This window comes from Cryptomeria japonica, chromosome 8 (assembly GCF_030272615.1).
Source record: "Cryptomeria japonica chromosome 8, Sugi_1.0, whole genome shotgun sequence".
NCBI classification, from domain to species: Eukaryota; Viridiplantae; Streptophyta; class Pinopsida; order Cupressales; family Cupressaceae; genus Cryptomeria; species Cryptomeria japonica.
In genome coordinates, this window is record NC_081412.1 from 92,562,433 (window position 1) to 92,588,924 (window position 26,492).

The following is a 26,492-nucleotide window of genomic DNA, read 5'->3' on the forward strand; positions in this document are numbered from 1 at the left end:
GCACCCAAAAAGGATGGAATATGGAGGCTTTGTACTGACTCAAGAGCCCTCAACAAGATCACCACGAGGTATAGATTTCCAATGCCTAGAATAGAGGATTTGCTTGATTGTTTGGGGGGGTGCAAAATATTTCTCTAAAATTGATTTAAAGAGTGGATACCACCAAATTAGAATTAGGTTTGGTGATGAGTGGAAAACAACCTTCAAAACAAATAAAGGGTTGTATGAGTGGAAGGTTATGCCACTTGGTTTGTCTAACGCCCCAAGTACATTCATGAGACTCATGAATGAAGTTTTGAAAGAATTCACGGGGAAGTTTGTAATAGTGTATTTGGATGACATCCTAGTATTTAGTAGGACAAAGGAAGAACACTTGAGACATCTAGACATGGTTTTGAAAAAGTTGAGTGAAGAGGAATTGATGATCAATATGGAGAAGTGTTTGTTCATGCAGGAAGAACTCATCTACCTTGGATTTGTGATCTCCAAAGGTCACTTGAAGATGGATCAGGATAAGGTAAATGCAATTCTTTATTGGCCTACTCCTAAGATTATTGGTGAAGTTAGAAGTTTTCATGGATTAGCCATATTTTATAGAAATTTCATAAGAGGTTTTAGTCAGATAAGGTAGCCCAACAACCGGTACTTGCCTTACCTGATTTTAACAAAGTGTTTCAGATTGAATGTGATGCCAGTCATGTGGCCATAGGAGTAGTCATAATCCAAGAAGGCAGACCTATAGCATTCTTTAGTGAAAAGCTCAATGAGGCAAAAAGAAAATATTCTTCTTATGACCTAGAAATGTATGCACTAATTCAAGCTTTGAAAAAATGGAGGCACTATCTGTTACCAAAGGAATTTGTTGTCTATACTGACAACCAAGCCTTGAGTTTCATTAATAGCCAAGAAAAGTTAATCCATAGGCATATGAAGTGGGTAGAATCCCTACAAGCCTATACCTTTTCCACAAAACACAATAAAGGAGTAGCCAACAAAGTGGTTGATGCACTGAGTATGAGAGTGTTAACCATATCTGAAATCCAATTAGAAAGCATTGAGATTGATGCAATGAAAGATATGTATGCTGCAGATGAGGACTTTAAGGAGATCTACAAGGTACACATTGAACTTGGTGAAAGGTATCATGTGGAATTTTCTGATTTTCTAATCCAAGATGGACTTCTTTTCAAAGGTGGCAATTGTGCATACCAAAGTGCTCAATGAGGACTAATATCATCAAGGAAAAGCATAGTGGGGCTATGGCAGGTCATTTTGGCTTGGACAAGACACTTGAATTGTTAAGGAGGCAATACTTTTGGCCCAAATTGTAGGTTGATGTAAGAAAGTTTGTAGATGCATGCACCATTTGCTAAAAGGCAAGAGGAAGAAGCACCAATGTTGGTCTTTATCAACCCTTACCCATTCCCTCAAGACCTTGGGAAAGTGTGTCAATGGACTTTGTAATGGGTTTACCTAGGACCCAAAATGGGTTTGACAGTGTATTTGTGGTAGTGGATAGGTTTAGCAAAATGACACATTTCTTGCCATGTAAGTCCACTAGTGATGCATCATATATAGCAGATTTGTTTTTCAGAGAAGTAGCAAGGATTCATGGACTCCCATTGAACATAGTGTCTAACAGGGATGTCAAACTTGTTGGCCATTTTTGGAGAACTTTATGGAGGAAACTTGGCACCAACCTGTCCTTCTCATCAGCCTATCATCCACAAATGGATGGGCAGACAGAAGTAGTAAATTGATCATTAGGGAATTTGTTGAGATGTCTTACAAGACAACATGGTGAAAAGTGAGATTCAATCTTACCTCAAGCTGAGTTTGCCTACAATGACACTGTAAACAGAAGCATAGTGAAGTCACCATTTCAGATTGTGTGTGGATTGCATCCAAGAGGGGTATTGGACTCGAGAACACTGCCCCATACGGATCCCATAAGTGCGGATGGTGAGAGGTTTGCTAAAGCCATAAAGGAAGTTCATGAGCAGGTCAAAATACAACTTCAAAAGTCATCAGAAAAATACAAAGAACATGCAGATCAAAAAAGGAGAGAGGTACAATTTCAGATTGGAGATTTGGTTTGGGAAAATTTGAAGAAGGAGAGGTTGCCCAAAGGCAAACATACTAAGCTCATGCAAAGGAAAGTAGGACCATGTCAAATCTTGAAGAAGTTTGGCAACAATACCTATGAAATTCAATTACCACTGACTCTTGGCATATCTCCCATTTTTAATGTTTGTGATCTAACTCCTTTTAGAGGTGATTCTAATGCAGGTAACTCACATCAAGTCCTAGAAGATGTAGCAGATATAGGCATTCCCAAACATGAGCCACCTAGACTTGAGAAAGTATTGGACACCAAGATTGTAAAGAAGACCAAGAACAATGAGTACAAACAATACTTGGTCAAATGGAAAGGAAAACTAGACTATGAAGCCATTTGGTTGGATGAAGATCAGATCAAGAAGCACGACAGTACATTACATGACCTCATCTCAAGTGGACTTGAGATTCATTCACCCTAGGAGTATGGTGCAGGAGAACCTCATGACTAAGAGGATAAGAGTAATAAAGACTAAAGGTCACACATGGGAATTTGGCCTTTCAATCTATGTGATAGGGTAGTCTTGTTTGTTTTATTTTTGTAATAAACCCCACCTTGTCACCCAATGACATGGATTTGGCAAATTGATAAGCCACCACGGGCATATGGGCCTAGGGGTATTTAGTTGAGTATTTTATAGGTGTTTATGTGTTGGAGATGTCTTAGGAAGGTTTAGGACATGTTGAAACATCTCTAGGTAGGCGGATTTAACATGTGTCAAAAGTTGCTCAACATGACAACTTTTGTTAACTTTTAATGACAACTTTTGGTTGCAAATAACAATTTCCTTCCAACAGTCACCTTAGTTCAAAAGGTGGTTGATAACTGTTGAGAAAGGTATAAAATTTCATTCCCAATCATCATTGGGGAGAGAGGAATACTTTGTAAATATTTTTGGCATCATTGAAGTAATACAATTATGAGAAATTCCTGTAATTCTGTTATTCTGCACGGTGTACGGTATTGTACAGACATTTTGGGATTAGGAAACTAGTGGGATGTGTTAGAGTGGCCAATAACCTTTCATTTACATCAATTCTGAGGTCTTAATCCACTAGGACAAGAGAGAAACCTGCAAATTTCTGGAAGTGGTCTAGATTTGACAGTTTTGCCTAGGGTTTTGCAAAGAAATGGCCTTACCTTGTTGATCCTTCATTGGCGGTTCACGGATTTGGAGGGGATGCAAGTATGGACAATTTATTTTAGTATTTTTAAGGCCTTTTTTAGGTTAATATCAGTTGGAGGCAAGGTTTTGATGCATTAAGGTGGGCAACTCCATGTGGCCACTGTGTATGTGTAAGCAAACGGGTCTCACATCAGGGGTTAGAGGTCTGATCATGGCCTAAGACTTAGGAATTAGTGTATTTTCCATGTCCTAAGAGTGTTACTTGAGTTTTTTTGGTGAGTTAAGGTCTGTTTCTACACACTCCTTTGTAAAATAGGCCTAATTAGGGCTATTAGGTCCCCTAACCAAGTAGGTTTGGATTCTTGTGTTCCCTACCGGTCAGAACCCTTACGATATGTTTTGTAACTCTAAAAAGGGCATCCAAATCTTGGATTTTTTGTCTAGGTATTTTGGAGAAACAAGGAGTTAAGTGTGGAAAACCGGTTTGGCAGGGCTACTAGGACTAGTAGGCCTTGTTGCAGCAGTTACCCCAAACTGGTAGAAGGAACCTAAATTAATGATTGAAGGGGGTCTCCCTGGCCTAAGGGACTCCAAGCCAAAGCTTGGATAGCTATTTTTGCATTGGGGAAGGGACCAAACCATTGTTGGCCATAGGATCCTTAGGAGCCTCTTGAAGACCTTATGAGATGCTCAATGAAAGAGACCTTGTGAGGAAGTCTTTTTGGAAGAAAGGGATGTGGGACTTGTCAAACTGATATTCCTTGACTCCTTTTAGTTTTTTGTGATTTATAGGGTCCTTGGTGTGCTCTTGGATTAGGGGAACCTATCCTATGCCTATACTAGGGCTCTGCATCAGGTGTTTGATCAAGCAATATTTTAATTAGGCATGCTCAGATGTTATTTTGCTCCAAGAAAATAAAATTAATGAGGAAGAGATAAACATTTTTCTCAAGAAATGGAAATAGTAGAATGGTTGCTTTGTGGTTCAAGCTTCAGGAGCTTCAAACACACTTGATTTTATATGGATTCCTCTAAAGGTTTATGTATAAGTGGTGCAAAATAAAAGTTGGTAGTTGGTTAAGGTTAACTCAGAGAAAGGTGGGTTGTTCTTCATCAATATTTAAGGCCCAACAAGTTTGAGATAGAAAAGATAAGTGTGAGGTTAGTTTTCAAGTGTCATTTAAAATGTGGGAGATGCCCTAATGATAGTTGGGTGTGATTTTAATGCCACTTTAGAAAGGACAAAAAAGAAAGGTGGTCAACGTCAAATTGGTGTACAATTCAATAATAATGGTTTAAAGAAAGTGCATACAAAGAATGAAACATTCACATGGACAAATCAAAGGAAAAGATTCTTAAATGTTATTGAAAAATTGGATTTATTTTTCGTTGTTGGAATATGGGCTGAAAGCCCCTTTGTCTTTGAGTTTGCTATCCTTCCATTCTTGGGGTATGACCATTACCCTATTTTGTTGATTATACAAAATAATTTTGTTCCTATTAGATGTCCATTTTAATTTGAAGCAATGTGACCAAGGAATGAAGAGATCAAAAATCTCAATGACACTTGGTCAAACTGTGCCCTACCTTTGGATGGCAATAAGTCTTTTCAATTCTCTAAGAAGTTAATATTTATCAATAATAACTTGACGAAATAGAATCAACTTCATTTTAAGAACATCTTCACAGAAAAACTAAGGATTGAAGAGGAATTAGAGTAGCTGTATGAGAATGTGATCGGTCAAGGTATGTCAAAACTGGAATTCAATTATTAAAAGAGCCCGAATAGTCAAAATTCAAAAATCTTAGTGAGGAAATATATTGGCATCAGAAATCAAGGGAATGTTTGCTAAGAGAGGGCGATAGAAACACAAAATTCTTTCACAATTCAGTGAAAGCAAGAAGATTACGAAATATAATTTTTGAGATGAAATTTTTTGTAGGGGTTCCTTTCATAGACAAATAGGACATTAACAAGATAACTATTAGATTCTCTAAGGATCTATTTAATTCAGAAGTGAAGTGGAGGCGGATAGTAACAATGAGGTCCTTGACATCATTCCCAGTGTTCTAATTGAGCAACAAAATATAATGCTTCATAACCCAATTCAATTGGAGGAAGTTAGAATTGTCATTTTTTAATAGAAAGGGATCAAGCTCTAGGTCCAGACAGCTTCCCCACTTATTTTTTTCCAATTTTTTTGGGAGACTATTAGGGATGATTTTTGGGATGTAGTTGAGGAATCTTGAGTAGAATCTTATATGGCTAGGGATTTGAATAATAATTTTATCACACTCACACCCAAGAAATTGGAAGTGAAATCCTTTGAAGGCTTTAGGTTGATTTATTTATGTAATATTGTGTATAAGGTGATTTTGAAAGTTATGGTAAAAAGATTGAAAAGGGTTTTAAGCAACATTATTGCGGAGGAGCATAGTTGCTTCGTCCTGCAAAGGTCTATTGTAGAAGGAACTATAATAGAACATGAAGCAATTCATTCAATAAGGTGAGCTAAAATAGATTGAATATTGGTGAAATTAGACATTCACAAGGCATATGACCAAGTGGACAAAACTTTCCTTTTGAAAGTTTTAGAACGTTTTGGGTTTTTTGTAGGTTGGATTTCATGGGTTAGGAGCTATATTTGCACTCCAATATTTTCCATCATGGTGAATGGGAGTTTGCAAAGCTTTTTTAATTGATCCCAGGGGCTAAGGCAAGACGACCTTTTATCTCCATTGTTGTTCATAATTATGGTTGAAGCACTTGGGAGATATATTAAGAAGTTGAGTCAAGAAGGGAAATGAAATGGTGAGAATATTGCTTCGGGAATGGAGGCTACAACTCATCAACAATTTGCTGATGGCATGCTCTTGATGGATGAATCGACTTTTAGAGAAGCTCAATGTATTAAAGCAACCTTAGAAAAATATTGTAGGCTATTGGGTCAGAATATTAATTGGCACAAATTAGAGGTCTTTTTCTTCAACACCAAACTAGATAAGCAAGAGAATTAGTTAGAATCCTTAGCATCAAACTTGGCAAGCTCCTTGGTGGAATTTTGGGAATACCTTTTTTTTTTTTTTTTTTTTCAGGAGCTTGTCACAAAAAAACTTTGGACTAAACTAGTGGAGCCTAAGTAGAATGGAAGGGCGAAAGATCAAAGGACTGACTTTTGTTGGTTACATCATGATGCTTAAATTTGTTATTTCTATGATTCCAATCTATTCTATGTTGCGTCTTAGAATACTAACCAAGAATATAACAATTTGTAATAGGTTACAAGATGGGTATTCACTAATTTAGCTATGTAAACGAGGAATCAACCCTATTTTCAACCCTAGTTACATTAAAAGGGATGAAATCAATAGATTCAATCCCAAATATTTGTAGAGGATTGAATGCTAATTGACTTCTATTCCTTCTTTGATTGAGTTGAAAATGAACTATGGAAATGCAAGATCTAGGGCTAATGATGTAGAATTGATAAGAATTAGTATGCACAAGCAGTATTAGATCAAATATGCAAACACAATGTATATATTTGGAAATAGGAAGTAGGGAAGAACCTATGCTTGAAATCCGGGCTTGAAAATTTCAGACAATATTGTTTGGGGCAACCTTGTCTAGGAGCTTGGACGTGGACAACATAAGTCTTTTCAAAATCAAGATGTTGTTTTGAGTGTTTCCTAAAGTTTAGTCATAAAAGTGTCAGACAATTTTGCTTGGGGTGACCTTGTCCTCCAATTTATGTGTGTCTTAGTTTGCTCTTTCCGAATTTATATTTGCTAACTCTAGATCCTACTGCTTGCACATACAAGGGAGATAAGTTTTGTTGTTGATAGGGGTTGTGAGAGTTGAGAAATACAACACCACATGAGCCCAAATGATCTCTGCAAGCTGAAATAAACCTGTTACAAGGAGAAGTAAGGAAGCAACATAGAAAAACCAAATACACAGAAAAATGCTCAAAAAGGATGAGAGCTCCGTATTCATAAAAAAGTGTAATGTGATAATGATACAAAGAAAAAGAATCCAACCTCTAATAGGTCAAGAAACCCTAAAATGGAAAATCCTAGGCTTGCACATAATAATTAATAAAATAATTAATTATTATGCACCCGATGTTAGCTTAAGTGTAAAAGAGATAAATGGGAACTTAATTAATTAAACAAATACCGTTTAATTAATCAAGTAAAGACCTGATTACTCTAACACCCCCCCTTAACCTAGACTTAGGGAGAAGCCAAAACCTAGAACAACTAATGAAAGCAGGAAAGTTGGGTCCCGACAACAAGGCCTGATCAGGTACCCAAATACAATGAAATCTCTATGAAACGGAGAAAAAAGAGAAAGCCCAGTGGGAAAAAACTCCTCTCCAAAAAGAGATAAAAGAACATGCTGAAAGAAATAGGAAGGAAGGAAGGCCTCATAAAGACCCCCCAAGAACAACTTCCTTCACCCCAATCATAGAGCGCAACTGAAGATAGTGCGGTGATGCAAAAGGTTTCATGAAGATGTCTGCAACTTGCTCGACAGTGGGAATGTACTCCAAAATGAGAGAACCATCCTGAATCAACTGGCAGATGAAATGCACGTGAAGCTCAATGTGCTTTGTCTGCTAATGCTCTACCAGGTTGCGAGAAATGTGAATAGCACTCTAATTGTCACACCAAAGAATAGTGGGACTATTAGGAGGAAAACCAAACTCAGCCATCAACTGTCGAATCCATAAAATCTCCTGATTGGCAAGCATAGTAGCTCGATACTCAGCCTCTGTAGATGATAATACATGAGAAGTCTGCTTCTTGCAAGACCATGTGATAGGACTAGAGCCAAGATAGAAAACAAAGCCAGAAGTAGACTTTCGATCAGTGACATCACCAGCCCAATCGGAGTCAGTGTAGCCAACAATGTGAGTTTCCCCTGATGTGTAGTGAATGCCATGAGAAATAGAGCCCCGAATGTACCACAAAATATGTTTGGCAGCTTGTCAATGACTCTCACGAGGATCATGGGAGAATCGAGAGACAAGGCCAACCGCAAAGGAAAGATCAGGATGAGTGTGTGTCAAGTACAACAAATTGCCAACCAACTGCCTATAAAGTGTAGAATCTACTGAAGGAGTGGAGAAAGTGGTAATCAAAACAACCTTTGACTAAAAAGGAGTGGGACCAAGCTTGCAATCAAGCATGCCAAAGCGCTGAAGCATGTCAAGAGCATACTTCTGCTGGTAAATGAAGATCCCATCAGAAGACTGAATCACCTGAAGACCAAGAAAATAGTGCAGAAGACCGAGATCTGTCATCTCAAACTGGTCCATCAAAGCTCACTGAACATGTTGAATCGTAGAGGATGAGCTATCTGTGATGAGGAGATCATCAACATATAGCACACGAATCAGGATCTCACCCTCAAGAAGCTAAATATACACTATGTGATTATAATGACAAGGTGTGAAACTAGTGGAGATCAAGAAGGAGTCCATCTTCTCATACTAAGCCCGAGGGGCCTATTTGAGACCATACAATGAACGTCGAAGCCTGCAAACCAAAGAAATGTCTTGCACAAATCCTTGAGGCTGCTCCATATAGATTTCCTTCTGTAGGTTTCCATGCAAGAAAGCACTCTTCACATCCATCTGAAAAACGGGCCATCCCCTAGAAGTTGCAAGAGATAGTACAAAGTGAATAGAGTTCATCTTGGCGACAGGGGCAAATGTCTCGGAGTAACCAATACCCTCAACCTGCGGGAAACCCTTCACAACAAGATGTGCTTTGTACTTATCAATCAAACCATCAACAACATACTTAGTGCAATACAACCAACGACACCGAACCATCTTTCTGCCCTCAGAAAGAGGACAAAGATCCCAAGTATTATTCCTCATCAAAGAAGAATACTCCTCCTCCATAGCATAATCCCACTCATGGTGTCCTGTAGCCTCTGAAGACTTCTGAGGATCATCTGAAATGGCATGACTCAAAAGACTAGAACCCATAGTATGAGAATGGGTGCGACGAGTATCTGAAGGATCACTGACCATAGATCCTGTCGCCTCAATAGTAAAGCGAGCCCACTTGGGCATCTGAGGTGGAGCAGGCGGAGGTGGAGATGGTGGATCATCAACAACATCATCAGAATCATCCTCAAAATAATCTTGAAGAGATGCAGTGGGAGGAGTGGGAAGAGGGGTAGACACTAGAGACAGGGTATCCACTGTGGGAAGGTGCTCATCAAACTGAACATACCGTCGAAACAGGACCTCTCTGGAATCAAGATCAAACAACTTGTATGCCTTAACATCCTCATAGTAGCCAACAAAAATGAGGGGTCAAATCTTCCACTCCATTGCTTTCCTCTGAGCATCGAGAATAAATGCCCATGCCTCAATGCCAAATACTCGAAAAAAATAAACATCAGGCTTGTCATGAAACCAAGCCTCCTCAGGAGTCATATGTCAAATCGCCTTGTGAGGCATTCGATTCTGAATGTAGTTGGCACAATTAAATGCCTCAGCCCAAAAAGACGAATCCATGGACCTGGACTGAATCATACAATTCGCCATCTCCCGTAAAGTTTCGTTCTTTCACTCAGCGACACCATTCTATTGAGGGGTGTAGGGAACAGTAAACTAATGCTACAAACCATGCTTAGTGCAAAAATATTTGAAAGCCTGATTCACATACTCCCCCCCATTATCTGTACGTATCCACCGAATAGAACAATCAGCCTGCTTCTCTACAAATGTCTTGAAGATTCTAAATGAATCAAGGACATCCGACTTGTACTTAAGAAAGTACACCCATGTGCATCTGGAGAAGTCGTCAATAAAAGTGAGTACATACTTGGCCCCAGAAAAAGAAGGAGTAGGTAATGACATGAGGTCATTGTGAATCAACTCCAAAGGTGACAAAGCATGAGGGGCTCTTCCCTTCAGAAAGGGATCTCGGTGATGCTTGCCAAGCACACAACCATGACAAACACCATCAGTGCAAGAAATATGTGGGAGCCCAAGAACAAGTGCCCGTGTACTCATCTGCTGAAGATATATGTAATTGACATGGGCCAAGCGCTCATGCCAAAGCTTACTCATTGAATTTGTATGTGCTATAAGAGAAGAACCTGCACCCGCAGGGGCTCAAATCCATCAAATCTGTAAAGATGAGATGCAGTATCAACACTCCCAGTAGCCACAACCAAATCAGAGTCATGGAGGTCCTGAATAACCATATCATGTGGTGAGAACTCAACTGTCTTACCAGAGCCAGAATGGAAAATTTGATAAATGGACAGGAGGTTCGTCGAGATGTCAAGAATAATCAGAACATCTTGTAGAGTACCCCCATCCAAAGAGACAAAACCTGAACCCAAGACTGAAAGCTGAATTGGGTCACCCACTGCAATCTGTGAAGTACCACAAGAGGCAAGAGAAGTAACCAACTGTTGAGTGTGAGTTATATGGTGAGAAGCGCTAGAATGTAAAATCCAAGTGGACCCATAGGTCGAAGCTCAAACAGTGAGAGCATGACCTTTCCCCATGGAAGGAGAAGAGGCATGAGGTGAGGAGATGTGATGTTGCTGCATGGCTTCCATTAAAGCCTCTAATCGTTTCCAACATCGGGAAATTGGATGTCCTTCCTTGCCACAAAAACTGCAAGTATCTCCTGATTTCTTCTTAGTCTTGGAGGAAGACTCACCAGACTGTGAAGATTTCTCATGTTTCAGAGGAAATGGTGGTTTAGAATCAAACTTAGGAGGTGGCTTGGAGGAATGCTCACTACCTGCAGAATTCTTCTTTGGCTTCGGTTTCTGCTTTTTCTTCTCCTTAGAGGACTGAGCAACCGATGCTTTGTTCTTGGATCCTGAGAGCGTGTCCAGTTGAGAAAGGTGAGACTGCTCACGAGACAAATGCTCACAAAACACATCAAAGGTAGGCATGGTGAAATGAGCACCCAAGCCATCCATGGTGGAGTAGAAAGTAGAGGCAAAGAACTGAAAAGGACCCGAAGCTTCGAAAGGATCAAGTGAATGCACTCTGTGTTTGTCTTGGTCTTTCCACACCCCTGGAGAACAGATCTAGTAGTCTTGAATTTGTTCAAAAAATCCTCAATGGTGGGAAAGGAATCAGGTGACAAGGAAACCAGCTCTGCCTCAATTTGTAATGCCTGGATCTCATTAAATCGCTCGAAGAGAGTCTCAAACTTCAACCACATAGCATTAGGAGTGAGCAACTCATCAAAGTGAAACAAAAGACTATCAGAAACATGTAAAGAGAGCAAACCCATGGCTTCATCCATCTCATTTTTGTGCTGTAGAAGCTCATAAGGATACTGCAACAGAGGCTGAACCTCATCCAAATAAGACCACAAACCTCGTGCCTTAAGAAGCCACGTCATGCGAGGCTTCCAGGTGTGATAGTTGTGTGATTTCAACAACTCAACTGAAGAATCTGCCATGAAACTCTGCACCTGTACCTACTTGTGTGTTTTTTTTATTATGTGATCTTTCAAAATAGATAGAAGATGCAGAAGGGTTTGTTTGTTTTGAGAGTTTTGGTGTTCTAGATTTTTGATATAAATGACAAAAAGCAAAAAAAAACACCCCCACAAGAGATAAATGCAAACCCTAGTACATACTGATGAGAAGGAAGTAGTGCATAAGCAAAAAAAATTCAAACTAAAATCTCATGTACTTGATGAAACATCTAATAAAAAAGATCACATATTTGAATATAGCATGCTGATAGCTTTCCAACGCCTATTCGTTTTTGAAAAACGGACTCCGTTTGCCCATTCTACGGCCCCAAAAGTGCATAAAAGAGACCCCACTTTGACTGGAAAAAAGTAGAGTAAAAAAATAAAATTAGAAAAAAATTCCGATACCACGAGGTCCAGCTCAAAACCAGCTTTCCGATGCCTATTTGTTTTCGAAAAACGGACTCCGTTTGCCCATTCTACGGCCCCAAAAGTGCATAAAAGAGACCCCACTTTGATTGAAAAAAAAAGAGTAAAACAACAAAATTGGAAAAAAATTGCAATACCACGAGGTCCAGCTCGGAACCAGCTTTTCGATGCCTATTTGTTTTCGAAAAAATGACTCCGTATGCTCAAGATATGATGAAAAAACCAACCCCCCCTTCAAAGGCAAGAGAGAGGGGCAACGATGGCTTAGTGGCAGGGCCGAGCGAAGGTGGCACTTCGGTGGTGGAGTGGTGGCGAGGCGGCCATGGGAACGAGAGCCGATGGGGACCGGCGGGCGGGGCCCGCTTCGACAGGGCCAGCAGGGGTCGGACTATTAGGCCGATGGCCAGACTGTCAGCACGGCGGGGACCAAACAAACCCCAAAATTTTGATTTTTTTGTAAAAAACTTTGCTGAGTTTTTTTAATATTGTTTTTTTGATTTTTTTTGCAAAAAATCAAATTTCTGTTTGCATGTCGTAAAAAGGCATAATTTTTTTTTCTCAAACTACATGTCAAGGATGTATGACCTGATACAGAAAAAAATATACCTCCAGAGGCTCAGGTGTTGAAATTGGTAAAGTTTTATATGACCATAGGGGTTTTTGGGCCTTCTGAGCATGATGGTGAGGTCTGTTTAGGCCCAAAGTGCTCAGAAAAAAGGCCTATCCCTGGGTGCACACAAAAACTTCTGAAAAACCCCAGATCTGCTTCCAATGCAAAATAATCAAAACAAGAACAGGTAGTTGTAGATCTGAAGCTCTGATACCATGTGAGAGTTGAGAAATACAACACCATAGGAGCCCAAATGATTTCTTCAAGCTAAAATAAACCTGTTACAAGGAGAAGCAATAGAGAAAAATCAAATACACAGAAAAATGCTGAAAAAGGATGAGAGCTTTGTATTCACAAAAAAGTGTAATGTGATAATGATACAAAGAAAAATAATCCAACCTCTAATAAGTCAAGAAACCCTAAAAGGGAAAACCCTAGGCTTGCACATAATAATTAATAAAAGAATTAATTATTATGCACCTAATGTTAGCTTAAGTGTAAAAGAGATAAAGGGGAACTTAATTAATTAAACAAATATCGTTTAATTAATCAAGTAAAGACCCAATTACTCTAGCAGGGGTTTTCCTAGGTTAAATCTCGGGTTTGGAATTAACACTATAATTGAATTGAAATTGAAAGGAAAATGACGAAGTAAAATTAACCCTATAATTGAATTGAAATTGAAAGGAAAATGATGAAGTAAAATATTGAATATCATACATTAAGCTTGTTGAAGTTGATGATGCAATGATCTTTGAATGTGATCACAAGTGTTGATGCAATAACATGACATGGAATGACAAGACATAAACAAATCAATCATGAAAACATGCTTGCACAAAGATTATTGTAAGTTGTTTCCCATAATGCTCAGATATAAAGAATGGTTGAAGGATATGTTGGGATGAAATGTTACCTTGATGCTTGATGGATGTGAGTGGGTTATAACGAATGTGGATGGATTATAGTGAAAATGGATCTATGAAAATGAATGAAAGAATTCTCTTATACATGATTATCAAGGTATTTCTCAAATTAGGGGAACCTCCAATGGTCATATTGATGCATCGAGATCAAGAATCAATTGGTGGGAACTAGACATTGACATATTTAAATTTGGGCCTAATTTTGAGGGACAAGGGTGCCCCACACACCTTATCCACCCAAAATAGGGTGAATAAGTTGTGGATTAGTCTAGGGTAGAGGTTCAGATCACCATGTAGACATAAGACATCAATTTTGTAGTATAAAGGCTAGAAATAGGCTTGGATAAGAGCTAGGAGAAAATGCACTAAGGCAAGGGCACAAAAAGTAGTGTTTAATATTATACGAGATTACAATTTACCATACTACACAATCATTAAACAAAAATGATGATTTTTTTTTGGAATGGAAGTCACAAACAAGACAAGATTCCTTTACTGACATGGGACAAGATCTATCAACCAAAAAAGGCTGGGGGTGATGGACTTAGGAATTGGAATCGAATGAATGAAGCAATGGGCACTAAGCTCGTATGAAATATTTTTGGTAAACTTGGTAAAAAAAGGGGCAAATTTTTTAAAGAATAAGCATTTGGATTGTCAAAGTAAGGAGCACGTTCTCATAATAAAAAAAGTGTCAAAAGGGTCGACAATACAAAATTTCATGTTATCTTGTAGACTAGTGATAACTGATCATATAACATGACAACTAGGCAATGGAGAATCTATGAAGTTTTGGGATGATTCCTGGGAAGGTTTTTTCTCTTTAAAGGGGGATGCAAGGTTGAGAGAATTAATAATAGGTCACCAAATCTAGTTGGGGCAACAAGGTGGTATATTTTTCTAGAAAGAGAAGTGGTGAATCGACATTAAAAATGGAGCTAGAAATTTACAATCACTAAATCTAAACAGAGAGAAAAAGACTTCTTCAAAGATATCCTTAAGGTCACAAAGGTGGTACTAACATGGGAGAAATATGAATTAATTTGGTGTGGGTCAAAATAAGGTAGACACTCTATCAAAATTGGTTACAAATTGCTAGAGTCAGTGTGAAAAAAAGAAGGTTGGCCAAATCAGTTATTCTAGAACAAGAATTGTCTTTCTAAGGCAAGTTCATATGCATGGTTGGCACTGAGAGGATATATACTTACAAGGGAAAGACTTAAAAGGATTGGATTTCAAGGACCTTTTAGATGCATGTTGTGTACAAAGAAAATGAAGAAACTTTGGATCACTTATTCTTACATTGTGATTTACCAATCAATGCTAGAAATTCATTCTTCAAAAGTTTGGTTGGCATATTCCTTGCTCTACTTCTTTAAAGGCGATGCTAAAGGGGTGAAAAATGGATAATAAGAAATCATCTTTCTCCAATATTTGGCAGGTTAGCCCTTTAGTACTGGTTTGGGAAATTTGGAAGGAGAGAAAACATTGATTTTTTCAGGAGAAGGAAGCTAAGCTAGAGTATATGTTCATAAGAATCGAGAATGTAATTTCAGAATGAGTCAATATTTTAGTAGCGAGACAAAATCTAGCTAAATTTTTATTTGTCAATTAGATAGTCTAATTTAGAAGTAGTGGACATTGCTTAAAATCCCACATGTTAATGGGCATTCATGGGTTCATCCATCCTCTTGTAAAGAAGGCAATGTTGATTGGATAAAACTGGAGGAATGATGGGTTAAAATTAATTTTGATGGAACATCAAAAGGCAATCCCAGGCCCTCAGGGGTGAGTTGTGTGGCTTGGGACTAGACAGGTAATATTTTGGCAATTAGAGCTCAAAAACTTGAGGACGAAACAAATAATGAAACAAAGGTTAAAGTGACATTGCTTGCCATAAACTTGTTGAGCAAATTATTGATCCTAAAAATTCACTTGGAAGGGGACTCCCAAATCATTGTCAATGCAATAATAAATGGAGAGGATCAAGTGTGAAAAATCAACAAATACATTAAACTAATTAAAGCTAAATTATCCTCTTTTAATGATTTCAAAATCTCCCATACATATTTGTCGTAATGGGGTACTAGACACATTATCGAAATGGGAAACTACATTTAATTCTTGTAATGAATGTGAAGTATGAGAGGATTTTTAAGGTATTAGTTTTGATGAAGAGTTAGTATGGTGTGTCAATGAAAGTTAGAGGAAATTTGAGCAATTGATCATGACGAGAGATTTAAGATAGGTGAAGCATGCTATGGGTACTACTTGGAGGTTGCGTTGGTGGTGGACATTATTATTTTCACTCGTTGTTGTTAGCAGTGAGCAAGTGAGGTGCACAAAGGATATGAAGACAAATCTCACTCTTTGGAAGAAGAAGCAACAACTCGCTTTCTTGGGAAAGATTTATGACGAGAGGCTAATTTTTTTTTTTCTTTATAGACAACCCCATTTTCTTTCAAATAGTTAAGATGTTACTTACGGATGAATTTATGGTGGCAAAAAAAAGGATGAATGTAGATGTAAGGTCCATGGTTTTGGCCTAGTGTCTTGAATTTGGAGGTGAAGACGACGTTCAATGGATAATGAACTCGTTCATGAAGGGGCAAAGGTGTTATGGGTTGGAAGCTTTCATTGACATAGCCATTTAGAGAGAGGGGTTTAAAGCCAGAGGTGGAGATTGGCTTCGTGTTGCGGAATTCACACCATTGCGACCTTTTCTACTGTAGAGTGCGTCGACTGAAAAGGAAGGTAGGAGAGCTCAAGCTCAGGCAGGGTGGTGCCATATCAAGGAATATTTGTAGGAACGAGAGGTGAAGCTAAGGACGAAGAACAATTTCAAGCAAGTGCAATGTAAAAAAAAGGTGGAAATTCAACAAGAACAATTACTATAAAGTGTAGTAAGGGAAGACATTATAAGCATTTTAATATATTGTTAATAGTATAGTCTTTTGTTTATATTTAGATACATATATTGTATATTCTGTCTAGTGGGCTGTTTAGACAAATTCTCAGTAATTAGAGACACATTTTTTGTATAAACGAGGAATCTAGGAATGATAGAAATCATATGCATATTAATAATAATCAACCATAATTTTGATTTTTATATTAATTTTGAGAAACAATATAAGACTATATATCCCACCTTCATCCAAAAAAAAATAATAACAATTTTTATTACATAAAACAATCTTAATTAAAAATGAATGCAAAACACACATATAATTTTGGACGGTATGTGTTTATCCTTACACCACCAACACCACTTATATACGGCCTTGTATGTTAATTCTACCATGATTATCCAAATCAATTCCTCATTTAATAATAATAAAAAAAAGGTCTACCACTCAAAGCCTTGGAAGGTAAAAAAATAACTATCAACCACTTCAATTACTCTCTGTTTAGAACTTAAAAAAAATAAAAATGAAATACCCACATGGAAATCATCGAAGTAGGTGGACAATTTTCAATGCTTCTCCACTTTGGTTTTTCCGAGGAGGATTGGGACTACCTCTCATTTTGCTGGGGAAAATAACTTTCACTGAAAAATAAAAAATATCAAACATTGCAGTCGCAGCAAAGATGGCATTAATGGCTTCTTCATCTCTGCCCGCTTTGAGCAAAACTAATGGTAATTATTTTCTTGTAGCATTTCTGTCCAATTTCTCGAATTAGTTTTTGTTTCGGCACTTATGCAGTTTATCCATTCTCAAAAGGTTGTAGGATTTGTTTATACTGTAAGGGGCTTCAAATGCAATAATTTGGAAGATCTTAGGTTTTGTTTTTTCAAGAATTGGTTGATAAGGATTTGGATCCACTTCTGGTAGTTTAAAGGGATGTCGCGACAGTTTCTACCGTCGTTTTAGGAATAATACAAAAAATTAAAAACTCCTTTCTCTCCGGGGCGACCGCGTTGGTTCTGTTTAAAGAATAGTGTTTCTTTCACCTTTTCTTAGAATTACCATGGTATCTGACATCTTTCAAACGGATTCTTAGTGTGCTCCTATAATGCAAGAAATCTGGTTTTTTGGTTTTATTGTATCGTTTGAAGTCAAAATCTGATTGGGTTGGAAATAATACCCGAAGATGAGGAATTGCGTAACTTTATAGAGTACATCTATGTTACACCATATTGACCTTGAGAAAGTCCAATCTCATAAACATATACTTTAAGTGACGAAACTATTGATTTTTTTATCAATCACAGGTCTCACTCCAATGAAAGCTCTAATTGTAGGGTCATTAGGGTCACTTGAGGAATTTCTCCCTCATTTGAACTCAGGCATTCTAATAAGCAACATCAGCAGATCCTTAAGGTGTACAAGATCAAAATCACTAACATGCTACCCACATTTGTGATTCTTGTAGTCAATTTAATTATAATATTGCGACTGAAAGAGGCTATGAAGAATATGCCATACGCTAAGGTTAGTCGACCAGAATGAGTCATTTTGGCTTCGCTTGCGAGTTGGGGTGATTCTGGATGAGTCTGGAAAATCTCACAGTTCCACTGAAAGTTTTTGCTATGTTTTATATTCATTAATTTTCTGAGTTTCGCTAAGTATGAACTTATGAGTGGTTTTCTTAGTTTTAGCTCAAAAGGGGTCTGCCAAGTCTGAGCTCAAATGAGATTTGCGGACTCTAAGACTGAGTGTCAACAGTATGGAACTTTTAATCCACCTGAGACTTTCTACCATACGTATTTTTAGTCTTCTTTTCAGTTAGTTGTTTTCCAAGCTTCAATTCAAGTTCGGACGGTTCAATTCTGCAGGGGTTTTATTCTCGTGGGCTTTTCTAGGTGGCCAACAGGACAATAGTGTGATTTTGTTGAACCCTATGTTAATTATGCTTAGAAAATAACTCGAACTGTCGTTATTTAACTCTCACACATGAATTTGAATAAAGGACTTAATAACCATGTTTGGTTGGTGTTTTTCTGGACAATTCATTACATTTGAGTTATTTGTTATTTGTCTTCGAAAAGTAGGGGAGTAAAATTGTTTGCCGTCATATTTTGGATTTTTATTGCTTAGTGTTAGTAATTCTTTATAATTCAGCACAGAATGTAGTAAATTTGGACTTTTATCATTTTGACATTTTCATTACAACCTGTTATCGCTCTTCTATGTAGTATCATGTTGGCCGTGTATATGTAATTTTATTTTGCATCACCAACAAAATCCCTGAATAGAAGGAATCACCTTTTTATTTTATTTGAACACTTCGAAAATCATTTGTAAGCAATTTAATTTCCTAGAGTAGTTAAAGTGGGGTTTTCTATCATTAGGTTGCAATTTGGTGTTTTCCACACCTTTGGTTTATCAGGAAACTGTTTCATCTGTGTTTGACTCCAGGGTGCCCTGATCACCTTAAAACCAACCTCTGTAGATCCCCATGCAAACTTCCATACTTTGGCCCTGCTAAATAGTCATCATTTCAGAGTGTTTCAATTTACATAGTTGATTTGACTATTGAATGGGAATAGTGGGTTAGTAAGCTGAAATTACCAATTAATATTTTTTCATGATCGAACTTGGATCATGATTTTAGCAAGAATCTCAATTTTTGGATCAAATTGCAGGGAGTCAACATATAATGTCCTCTCTTTTGATGCCCTAGTTTTTGCCCTAAAATCACAATTCCAAGTAAAATAAGGAATGAAATAGAGAGACCATTTACCAATTAGATCCCGATTGAGACCCCTTAAACGAGTTAGATATAAAATCAATCATTCCTGCTAGGGTTAGGGACATTATCTTAATCATTATAATATACATGTGGGATTTCTTTAAGGTTCTGCCCTAACAACCCATCATCATTATGGAGTACCAGTTGGGAGATCATACAAGGTGCCTCGAGTTGTTCCGTCCAGCCCAGGAGCACTAAATGACAACCATCATTTGGCCTCCCAGCCCCACTTGGGGTGTCTCTACCGGAATAGCCTCCTAGCTACTTGCCTTCCTCATATGCATTATCTCCCCTCCATAATGGAATGGCGGATTGGATACAAGCTTTATAAGAATCTTCATCATCATTAATTATGCACACACACACAAACATAGTAATGATAGAAATATATAAATATATAATTTAACAATAATATGTTAATTACATCCATTTCTACATGGACGACAAAATAGCAAATCAGTAAGATCACGGTTCATGCATTATGCATCGGACCCAAACAGTTATATAATACAGTGGGACTGTATGCTGAATATTATTTATTTATTCAGATTCCTACTTCACTGATCTCTTCTTATTTAAATCTGCATATACTTCTTTCAATCATGATTTGCTATAATAAGTCTTGCTCAATATCTGCCCTAGATCTGCCTTAATTCTGTATTATGTCCTTAACGATTTTCACAAAATGATTTTATATCTTTCCCAAGAGGGTCAATTCCCTAGGGACATTTCTTTTCATTAATAAATATGACCCAAAATAGGTTCCATTACTTACTAGATGTTTGTTGCTGCCATTTAAAGATCACTGCTTTTGGTAGTTACCTCCCTAAACAAATTGCCACCTTTTTTCTATATGATAATTGCTGCTTTTCTTATAACAATAATCTCTGCTGCGAACATAGGAGTTAATCAAGTCTTATAGAAGTTAACTACTTCTCTTACCATAGAAGTTAGTTGCTGTTATAGAATTAAGTTAATCACTGCTCTTGACACGTTAATTGTTGTCTTCTATATCTAATACTTGTCTTGGACGATTATATATATGAATATCTTTGAATATCCACATTGTTTGTCAGCCCTAATTTAAACTTCTATATTGTTTGTCTTATCAAAACCCTAGGCCGGCTTCTTGAAGAAATTATTCCAGGTCGGCTCTAAGCTTAGTACTATGTTAGGTATTTAAACCCTACTTAGGCCGGGCATGATACAACGATTTTTCAGAAGCCTTTATTGTAGACGTGATGTCAAAATACATATGCTCTAATATGAAAAAATACTTACTGAGGCCTCTTATATCATTGAGTAGTGTACAAAATTATAAGTTTAATCTGCTTGGATGCATTATTTCCTCCCGTTCTATCATTGATTTAATTTTTTGAGCCTTGTTCTTGGAAGGGCAAAACAAGCTAAATTAAACATTTGGTGTGCTGCCCAAATTCTTTATGATAGTTGTGAATTTAAACTTGGCGTGCTACTCAAATCCTTTCAACAATTGTCAGTTTGCCTGCCTGAAAAAAGGATTCGAACAAGCAGTTTTTTAATTTTTCTCTTAAACTAACACTCACTTTGGAAGGTTATACCTAGGCATCTAATAGTTTGGCTTGGCTTAACAGTTAATTTTCTTCCAATATCTGTTTATCTGGACAAGTAATTTGTGACTGGCAGTACTGAAAGATTCAGTATTTTTGATGCTGATTACTGTATCAAAGACTTTGATGAAGATACCTAACCTGGAGTGAGTTTTGTGCTCAGTGCTGAACCATCTGTCAAGTGCCCGTCAAGAAGTTACCATCCTTTACAAGAGAGAGTTCTTGGATTTGTCCTTAAGTCTGTCTGGCTTTAAGTTTCAGTAGGTACCCAAGGCACAATTGCATTGACTGCTAAGACATACAAAGAACCAATAGAATCTTTAGTGTATGAGTCTTTATAGTTGAATGGTCTCTCAGAGGTTGCTGCTAATACCAATTTTTTTGAATTGTGAGAGAAAATAGCCATAATCTTCGTTGAACACTGCTCAAATTATTAATACTATCACATATCCAGTATGAAATCTGATTCTATCCTGTTATAGGCTTTATTGTCTCCAGAAACAAAGGCTTTTTATCTTTTCCTAGGCCCATTCTATGATCCCAGGCTTTTTAGTGAGGTTTTTAAACACAGATCCTGTCTGCTTCAATATCAACATATTCAAATCTAAGTTGCCGAATCAGGTACCTGGGTACAAAATGCTAGTATGGCAAAATCTTTTTGGGGGGTTGGGTACATTCTTACAAAAATTAAATTATGTGTGTGTGTGCACGCGTGCTGCTAAAAAACAGAATTAAGTTTAGAATGTCATATATCAATACATATGCTAAACAAAATGTTAAATCCATTATAAATGATAACCAATAACAGTTAGAATATCAAAACAGTTAGATGATTGTCAGTTCTGAGTTGACTAATCAGCACCATATGGGTCATCATCAATATCAAGATTGTCATCAACATTAATATTAGATGATGGAACCCCATTGTCACTTGTACTAAAAATATGCTGGCTACTCAACTCCTCAACAACTGAAGATTGTGCAACGATAGAAAGATCCAAGTCAGCATGCTCCGGGTCTACATCCCACAACTTTGTTGCCCCTTGCTTGTACTCATCACTTTTGTCCGTAAGAAGGCACAAGTTGGAATGCACGTAGACTGGATACTCTGCTTTGCTTGATACCAATCGATTGCGCTTTATTGAGTGGATGAAGGAGTATGTACTCCAATTCTGTTCAGCTGAAGAAGAACTAGCAACCTATTGAAGCAAAGGGAGATCTCGTTAGAGTCTTTAAATTAAAAATTTTGTAAATCAAACTTCCAACTTTGAAAATAGTAATTTTTAAATGACAACCAAATTTAGGGGGTGGTTAAAACTAAAAATTCATAACCTTGTGATAAAACTTTGATAGCGAGAATTTGGAGGTGTGGCGATTTGTAGCCATTGAGGTACCACCAAGAGTGAGCATCCTTCTTATTCTTGTTCATGAAGAGCAGCATGATTGTGACCAATGGAGGCTGCAAAATCAGCAAATTCACTTGAAACTGCATCTTCCATTTCAATATCAGGGTAAAGTTTAGTAAGAGCTTTCCTAAACCCTTCACCAACTTCGGTATCATGATATGGTGGCACCCTTGTTGGCATAGCAAGAATCTCTTCACTATAATATTTTGGAGTCAATGAGAAGGCAAGAAGTTGGATTTGGGTGGTCATTTTGTTCCATTGCTCAACACAAATTGATTGCACCTCATTGAATAAGGTTTCTTCAGGGTCTTGCTCTTTTGCAATTATGATGAATTTTATTTTCTCAATCATTGAGTCTATCTCATCATAAACCTCCCCCAAACATGGCTTATCCATGTTAGTATAGTGGATCAAACTGAGGATGGGCTCAATGAAACTAAGAAGATATTCCACACGATCCCACCAAGCGTCATCTAGAATCTTTGAAGCAAAAGAACTCTGCTAGGGATTTTGCCTTTTGTCTATGTACTTTGGTTTTCTAGTGTTGCTTTTCCTTGCATCATACCACATTTATTGCAGGACCTTCAGTTTTAAATGGCCTCGGCCAACTTCCACCTGATTGTTTCTACTAGTTGATGGTTTGGTGACTATGAACAATGGCTCGTCGAAGCAAGCATCCTTGAAAATTTTTGTTGAAAGTCTTTCACGAGGTATGCCTTCTAAGACCCCTGCGGATGTGGTTTACTCCAGATTTTGTTTTTTCATGTCAATGGTTAGACCAGCATATTGTTATTGGCTATTTTGTTGTGAGGTCCTGTTGACGTGTATTTTATACACAATCATACACAGAATAAAATACCAATAGGCATCTTATCCTCTCTTGAGAAAATAGTCTCTAACTGCTGAAGATCTGCAAAAAAAGGATCAGTTAGGTAGACTCCAAGGTTCTTTTAGTAGGGTCTCTATGTGTGGACAAGCTTTTTTAGTGGTATGATGTGATTTGCTGTTTCCTCCAAGGGGTCTTACGCATTCTAAAGCTCGAAGATTTTACTAAACTAAAAGGAACTTTCAAAAAATAGCAAAAAGATAGGGTTTAAAGAGGTCTAATCTAGCCTAACCCTATGAATGACTTAGTATGGACGAGACTTGGCAAGATTCAACCAACTTCAATTTTGCCATAAGATAACAACTCAATTGAAATTAGTGCGATCTTCTAAGGTAATATAATGGTATTCAATGCATCAAAGATCAAGGACACTACTACGAAGGTACATATCCAAGACACAATGATAATTGAAGATTAAGGACTCAAAGTGTTCTCCAGTCGACCACTCAAGGCGTTCCTACAATCAGCAAGAAGCTAGTGGTTTGGATTACGAATCCTACCAAATATCAAATCTCACACTTAGTCTTTCAAATTAACAAACTACTTCGATTGAGCACGATTCAAGTGTATCAAACAACCATGAAGATAACTCAAGAAATTTGCAACAAAACACCATAACTTCAATATTTTATTGATTTCCAAGTCATCATGTACAACAATTGCTTGAATTTCTCTCTTCAAGACTCAATCTTGCTACAAAATAAAATTGCTTCTAACTCTAATCTCTCTTACATCAACTATTGACTATTATCTGACTATCACTCTATTATCTCTTACCCAATGAAATGAAAAATGGGGGTATAAATAGCATCCCCAGTTACAATGAAAGGTCCAGATTGAAAGTAAATCAACGGACAAGATCATGACACCTAAACCCTAATTAGGGTTTGTTACAAATGACCTCCTTTTTACTGAACAATATTAAATACATAGCCAAATATTAAATTCGGCACAAAAACCTAGGAGGTATCAACCAATGAGAAATAAGATGTCATGTCATCTGTAACAACCTTTCATCTAGAATCTTATTCCCTTTCCAATTCTCTTTCTTAGCATATGCAATGAATTTTGTCACGATTCCTTCGATTTCTGTGATTGGAATCTCGGGAAGATTCTTGATACTCTCTTCCAAGTGGATGACCTGATCGAATGCATCTAGAAGAGCTGCGTCCCAAGTAGGTTCAAGTTCCTTCGTTCTATCAATCAGGAGCATGGTGGCAAACATCTGATCATACTGCTCATCTGTAACATCTGCGTCTTTGCGAAAGATGATCTTGATTCTATCCTCAAATTCCTGCATATCCACATCTGTCTCGACCTCGATCCTTCTGCCAAGAATGGTACGAAGTACCTCAAATACTCTGTCCTGGATCGGATTGATCACTTCCTCAACCTGACTACATCTAACACTGATGTCCTCGAAGAGAACACTCTTTATATGGAGTAAGGTTGACCACTGAAATAAACTGTGAGAATCACCTTCCAAGATCCTCTCCTGCGCTAAAATTCTTCTGGATGTATGTCTTATTACTTTCAAGACAGGGATGATAACGTCCTTGGTATGGGCAAATGCAGCTACTGTTACCATCAATCTGTGGATTATCTCAAGAACTTGGATAGCCTGATGAATGATCTTCGTCATCCTTGTAACAAACTCTATGGCCACTGTATGAGATCTATCCATCCAACTACATGTACGCTGGACCAGGTTCCTGAATCTTTCTGCTTCATTGATCGATTGAAGGGGCAATGCCTGCACTGGTGATCTAACTGGATCCTGACGTCCCAAAGGTTCATTGATGTGACTGAAATATGTCCTCCATGCACCGACCTCTCTCTCAAGCTTTCTATTCTTTTCCACTTCTTCTCTAAGCTTGTCCTTCAATGCCTCAAATGTGTCGGTGGCATCATCTAAAGTCTGCTCTGCTGTGGATGGTCCTAACTCAATAGTCTGTATATCATAATCCTCTGCTAGGATCTCACCCTCATATTTATCTGCTGCCAGTGTAGCTATCTGTAGTTTTCTAGATCCAGTCTCATCTCGAATCATCTTGGACATCTTTGTAGCCTTCTTCTTCTCTGTTATCACATGTGAATGTCCAACAAGGCTCTCTAAATCAATTGCATTGTCCTCGTCCTCAACTACGATCACCCTAGTCAATCTTTCCTTCAACCAATCTGGGATATTCGATCTTGTCTCTTGAACTTGAATCTCTTTATGTACTATTTCTTCTTGCCTGGGAGGAGATGTTATTTCATTATCTTCTTCTAAATCATAGTCTTGGAGAGATCCATCCGATGAAACATGCTGTGCCTGTCCTTCCTCCTGCCTGTCATTCTGTACCATCGACTCCATGGACTCTTCCACTCGAATTGTTCTATCCTCTGGTCTGGAAGAAGTACCTGGTGTTTGATCTTTGTTGGCACCTTGCTTTTTCTTGGAAGGCTCTTTCTTTTCTGATCTTTCCTTTCTCTTCGAACCTCTCGGATGGAGATTGCCCTCACTGGCACATCGAAGGTTACCTTCACCTGAATTCCTAGGATTAGGATTGCCTTCACTCACACTTGCTCCACCTTCGTCTGGTTTCTCTTCCAAAGTAAAAGACATAGCTATGCCTTGTTCTCTCAACTTCTGATGCTGAACGTCTACCCATCTGCGAGTACAAGACAAAACTGGTGCCATCAAAGCATCTAAATCCACGACCTCGGGCTCATTCCAATCCAACCTTATTGTTTTGCTTTCTCTATCATAGGAAGACTGGATATGCCTGCCATTGTCCTGAGCTTGGTCGGCCACTCTGTAAATCCTGCATTTCCTGATGAAATCCAAAGGCAATCTAGAATGTATCTTTCGTTTCACTTCAAGATCATCTAGGAGGTTCATCATAAAATCTTCAATTTGATGCTCATGTCTAAATCTTCTACCGATCGTCTCCTCTAAATGTCCATGCGGATCAAAACTCTCTCTCCAAGCAAAAGATGAAAAAGAATACAAGGCTAACTCCTTCTCTGCGTCATCCATGGCTAAGACATTAGGACATACCTCAACTGAATTACCCAAAATAATAGGTACTTGGACTCCATTCTGATGTCTGTGTCTGAATGCCTTCACATATGCTGCCAACAGCCTTGTTACTTCAAGTAACACAATTCTGTCTGTCGGATATCTCGGCAACATGTATGGTGGTAAAGGACATCCATGCACTCTAATGTAAGTAAACTTGGG

The 26,492-nt window shown here is 37.9% G+C and overlaps 1 protein-coding gene across 1 annotated transcript in view; it reads left to right on the plus strand.

Moving 5' to 3' along the window:
• Positions 1 to 17,143: 17,143 nt before the first annotated feature.
• Positions 17,144 to 26,492, plus strand: part of LOC131037023 (uncharacterized) — a 93,424-nt gene continuing 84,075 nt past the window's right edge. Inside the window, exon 1 of the mRNA XM_057969059.2 lies at positions 17,144 to 17,328. Within this exon, the coding sequence (XP_057825042.2) occupies positions 17,280 to 17,328 (49 nt within the window). The 5' untranslated portion in view covers positions 17,144 to 17,279. The remainder of the gene's footprint in view (positions 17,329 to 26,492) is intronic.